Here is a 5715-nt window from a genome sequence, read left to right as displayed (position 1 = left end):
ATATATATATATATATATATATATATATATATATATATATATATAAATAGATGATACAAACAAAAAAGACAAATGCGCCAATACTTGGCCATTAATTGGGGAGGCCAACCATTTTTGTTTCCAAAATATTACGCCGTGTAATATTTGTCTTCTATTGTAATAGATTGTTTTTTTGTGAAAGCTAATTTGGTTCATGTTCAGTTTTATCTAACTTTAAATTATATTTTCTACTTCTAACTCCTTTTAAATAATATTTTATGAGGGACTGTTTTTGATTTGCAGGAGCTCGAACTTAAAGCCTACTCACCAATGGGCAGACCATCCAGCCTGCTCTAAATAGAGGCTGCCTCCTTTCAAGGTTGGACCTTCTCAACAAGCAGCACTCTAATCTAAAACACTTGGTTAATTTTGGCCATAATCCTCTTGCTTTCTTTTCTTGCAAATTCTTCACTTTCATTGACTTCAGTTCAATCTTAGCCTTATTTAATGGAGCAAAAAGTAATGAACTGATTTAATTTTTCCTTCACTTACAAATGAATGAGATAACTTGAAACCTGTATTTTTAATTTCAAGCTAATTGTCTTACACATCTCCTTGTATGTTTAGAACCCTGGCTGTAAAATTGCTTTCTTATGAGTGAAAACAAATGACATCAATATGCTCTTTATTTAAGGCCTAACTAGATCAGTATTTATGCTGGTATTGATGCACAAAATTTCAGTTCCTCTTCCATTTTTTAACGAACAGTATTTGTTCCCAGCTCTCCATTTTTTTTTTAAATAACAGAAGACCATTGTTTTCCTTCTGTAACAGATTAGATTGGTGATGCTTTTAAAGTAGAACATTTCAGCATCGTTATAATGTTAATTATCTAATTTATTGTTATTTTCTTAGAATAATAAATTGCTACATTTCTTACCTGATTACTTACTTGATTTTATATAAAGTTGTTGCTAAAATATTTAACTAATCAAAGGGTTATCTTATTAAATATTGGAATGTTGATGCTTCATATCTGATTTGTATATGTTTTTTCTGTTTAACTATTTCATTAAAACCAACAAAGGTTTAAAAAAAAAAGGAAAAAAAGCAAAAAAATAAAAAGCATTTATAATGCTCCAACTGAAAATATTTAAAGATCAGTAAAAGAAATAGAATAATTTTATTTACTTTAAATAAAAAAAAAACATATCTTAACTATTTTCTATGATATTTTTTGTTCAAAGATTTTTTCACATTTTCTCTATATTTGGTATAAAATTATCAGTTTTGTTAAGGAAGTGAATACCTTTCTTTTACACTCTTCTTCTTCTAGTTTCTATGTTCCTTTCAGCTTCAGATTAGCCAATTTGTTCTTCACCATTTTTTTTTTTTTCTAAACCCTCATTTTAATATCCCTCACCTACCAACCATAGTTTGAAGCTTCTCCAATTTTCCTTGCATTGCACAATAGGAAATACATCATCAGCACCCAAAATGGTAAATAGCCAATTGTTCAAGTTCTTACAATTTGAAATTACTGAAAACCCAAGTGCTGGAGGAATTTCAAAGAAAGATGCATTGAATATCCTTTCTACATATAATGGGGAGATTAGGTACAATGAACCATATACCTTGATATGATTATAGCAGTGTTTACTGCATTAAAAAGCATTTTCTTGGTTAACAAATGTTAAATACATATGTTTACCTTCATATTTTTCTGTTCTCTTAGGTGGAAATCTCTGTTCAACATATTCTTACAAAGCTAGTGTGCATGTTCCTAATTTTGATTTACCCCTGTCTTTCAAGATCAATCTTTCATAACCCTTAAGTGTTTGTAAGCCTTATTTTTAGAAGTTTAAATAATGCCTGAGAATAAATGCATTTCACTGTTTTCTCGATTCCAGCCAAATAAGACAAAAGTCTGTATTATTAGCAAGGGGAGGTAAACACTTGAAGCTTGTCGTTACTAACAGATTGTCTTTGGAGGACACCATAATCTGTCGTTTGTTTCCCGTCAGCTTTCAACTGATGTCCGTTTGTGTGTTTGAGAAGATCTCTCAATAAAAATCAATTTGCTTTTGCTGCTCTCTCCTGAAATAACACTGTTTATCCTCTCTTTGTTGTTGACATTCCTCAGTGAAATAATACTAATTGTGATTTCTCTCTTCTCTACTCTAATATTCTTTATCAGTTATTTTGTTGTTACTCCATCTCTGTTAGTTTGTCTGATCACTTGTTCCTTTTTTTTCTCTTTTTTTGTTTTCCCTTTTCTAGAGCTTCTGTAGTGATTAATGAGCTGTACTGAGAAGATTGAATGATGGTTTTATAGAAACTCATGTACCAACACCTACCAACCACTTCCTGTCACATGACTACTGCTATGACTCTTACAGCTATAAACATTACTCTTGTTAAGACTGCTCTTATCATCATTTCTCTTACCAATTATTATACCACTGTTATTACTCTGCTACAACTCACCACTAATACTGGCACTTTGGTGGTCACTGATGCAGATCTCCATAGATGTGTACAAGTGAAAAATGATGTAGAAAAAGACTTTTTATTTTAATTGATATCATTAGAAAAAAAAAATGTAAATTTAAAAATAAAATCAGGGGATGAAATGAGCTGTAGAAAGAGGCATTCTACTGAGAGAGAGAGAGAGAGAGAGAGCTTGTTTTAGGACATACAATCAAGGAAGAGAACAGATACACACTGTCATGTTTCACTTGCTCATTTTGTCTTTGTTCTTATCTCCTTCCACTCCTTTTTCTCCAAATTCTATCTCTAAGCTGGTTTCAATAAGAAAACGATGTTCTTGATCCTCTTCTTCACTGTCAGACACTTTTAATTTTATACACTGTATCCTCTTTGAATAATTAGGATTTACTAATCAGCTTGGAGGATTGTTTTTTTTTTGTTTTTTTTTTAATGCTTTTATTATGTTTTTGGGGGATTGGTAAGGCTTCCTCCTCTTCCTGTAATAACATCTGGGGAGGATAGTGTACGGAATGAGAGAAAAAGTACTTCTGTAAGATTTTTGAAAATTATGAAATGTTAACATTTTTAAATTCTTTCTCCAATCTCAAAAAGTGTTAAATGAAAAAATTAGTATTTTTCTTTTGAATTTAAAACATGAAATAAAAAGGGAAAAATGTATCATACTTTTTAAGAATCATGTAAATTTATCTTTTGTGATTGGAATGCTTCCACCTCAAATTAGGTTTTTAGATTCTAATTTTCATCAATTTGGTCACCAACTCCCCTCCTTCCCAAAACAAATATCTCTAAATTGAATAAGAAAGCCAATTTGAAGAAGAAAGAAAAGTAAACTGTGGATGTATTTCTAAGTTGCCATTATTGTTACAGTTCATTCATTTTGTTTTGTTTGTTTTTTTAACATGTATCAAAATAATTTTTGCCTGTTAATAATAGACCTGATTCTTAGAATTGGCAATTCTCACTTACCTAGGAAGACTGACAATTATGAAGATTTGGTAAAGCATTTACAACCTACATGGAAAGCTTAGTGAAACTTTTGTCACAATTGTAACCTTTTCATGTCAAATCTGCAGCTGCTACATATTTCCCGATCACAGTCGCAGAGTAATTGTGGAAGACTGCTGTGTTTACATTGGTTCAAATCTTGTTTAATCTACACATGACTCACACACACCAACATAAAAAAGAAAAAAAAGAAAAAGAAAAACAAACTTTCGTTGATTATCTTATTGATGAAGAAAGTGATTGGGCAGAAGAGTAGCAGAAATGAAGAAGCAGCCTGCAAAATATTGCATTGGTACCATGGAAATGAATTGTAACAGCAATCATTCTAACGAGTGGTGTTAATCTTGAAAAAAAACAGTTGTATTAACAACTTGCTCAAGGCATTACCGACTCCTTTCTTTATCTTCTCCCACTGCTTTTATTTGCCTAGATGTCTGCCTTCCTTCAAAACTGTTGATATTTATTTTTACTTTTTTTTTTTTTTGCCTTTTATAGGTGCTCTTATTTGGTATTTTTAGTTTTGATTTTGAAATGTCATTTTAGAGAAACTAGTTGGAAAGGAATCAGAATTAACTTTCAGATTCACCGAATGCACATAAGGGCATGTGTGCATGAATTCTTCACGAAATTCTATCTTGGTTTTCAAGTGTGTATTTTTTTTTGCCTTTTTTTCTTGTAAGTACCCTTTGTACTTGTGCTGTTTAGTTGAGTGTACCTACATATACATGTTTGTTTGAATTATTTCATCCAATAACTCTGTGCCAAAGGCCTTACTAGTTATTTGTACATTAAAGGTAAAGTTGTTTCATAGCTTTTTCTTTTTAATCAGCTTTCATTGATGTATTTAAACCAAGAGCCTTTGTTTCGTTGCCCCCCTCTTTTCCAACTCTTTTATTGCATGCTAGCCACTGCATCTCCTCCCTATCTCATCTTGTATTTTGTAATTCTCTCTGTTCATGTTTGTCTACTAATTTTTTCAGTATTAAAACTAGCTTCTCTCAGGGTATGAGACTTAAGAAATAAACTTTTCTTACTATGAGGCCAGCTCCCAGAACTAGTAGCTGTAGCCAGTATCTCTGGTAATGACATGTGACATGACACACACACTCCCTGGCTTGGTCAAGGAAAACCGTGTCCAGCATCACTGCTGCACAATAACTGATAATGTGACCATTAGAACAGCAGCAAGTGATTATGCTGACCATTAAAGTTAACATCCCAGTTGGAAATTTTCTGTCTTTATTCCATTTTTTTATTTTAGATTTTTATTTCTAAAAAATAAAAAGAATCAGTATCAATAAAAATTGAAAATTTTCTGGGATAAAAAGCCTCTGTATTTTCTCTTATCAAACACACAATTAGATTATGATATGAATGGAAGCATATCTCTCTTACTGGATACTAATATAATTAAGCAATGAAATAAAACAGTTATTTTTGCTAGTAATATATATAGAAATAATTATCTGCACTACTACAGCAGAGCTTTTCATTGGTTCATCATTTTTTGTTTTGATGATAAAGCATAATTTTAATGTTACAAGTTGTTGGAAAAGAGTCCATTTTATACCTATGAGATTGATAATTTGGATTCTGAAATTTCAAGATAAAAATCTCTATTAAAATGCTCATCCATTCTTTTTGTGTGAAAAAGTTTAACCTTAATAATCCGAGTTATTGCTGTTACTAATTCCGACACAAATATCATGAGTGTAGTTGTGTTCTTATCAAAACCGAATTATATATTAAGTCTACTTTTAAAAGTGCATCTTTATTAGTAATCAGTTATTTATTTAGGTAGCCTGATAAATATTATGCTAGTTCGATAATGATGGGGGTGCTATAAGTTTTGATCGCAGTTTTCTTGTGATTATTGTTGTGGTAGGCTGTCAGTTGTACTGATAATAGCATGCAGGCCACCGGCACACTTATTAAAAATGTGTACAGTAACTTTTCCCTCTTATTTTTTTTTTTTGTGGTGAAAGATTCTGTTAAAAAAAAAGAAAGAAAAATCTAAAGCCCCACCCATAAAAAAAAATATATAAAAACGAATACAAACAAATGTTTGCATTTAACCTAGGATGGAGATACTAGTTTCTGTTATTGTTTTTCTCATGCAGAATTCTTAAGAACATTCCACATGGTTTCATAGCTTCTGTACTTAACTGTACACAAAATTCAAACACACACACATACACGTATATATATATATATATATAT

The 5715-nt window shown here is 31.1% G+C and overlaps 1 protein-coding gene across 6 annotated transcripts in view; it reads left to right on the top strand.

Annotated features, from left to right (window-relative positions):
• LOC106873603 (protein phosphatase 1B) overlaps positions 1 to 4822 on the top strand; it is a 71582-nt gene extending 66760 nt beyond the window's left edge. For 4 of the 6 annotated variants that reach the window (XM_014921041.2, XM_014921040.2, XM_052968521.1 and 1 more), the window contains 2 exons: positions 283 to 358; positions 2260 to 4822. In XM_014921041.2, coding sequence (XP_014776527.1) covers positions 283 to 336 — 54 coding nt within the window. In that variant the 3' untranslated portion in view covers positions 337 to 358; positions 2260 to 4822. Of the gene's footprint in view, positions 1 to 282; positions 499 to 2259 lie in introns of all 6 variants that reach the window. The other 2 variants (XR_008264335.1, XM_052968523.1) reach the window with 2 other exon arrangements.
• Positions 4823 to 5715: the final 893 nt, after the last annotated feature.

Source organism: Octopus bimaculoides, chromosome 6, assembly GCF_001194135.2.
Source record: "Octopus bimaculoides isolate UCB-OBI-ISO-001 chromosome 6, ASM119413v2, whole genome shotgun sequence".
Taxonomy (NCBI): Eukaryota; Metazoa; Mollusca; class Cephalopoda; order Octopoda; family Octopodidae; genus Octopus; species Octopus bimaculoides.
The sequence above is the reverse complement of the archived record's forward strand: the minus strand, read 5'-3'. Positions and strand labels throughout refer to the sequence as shown.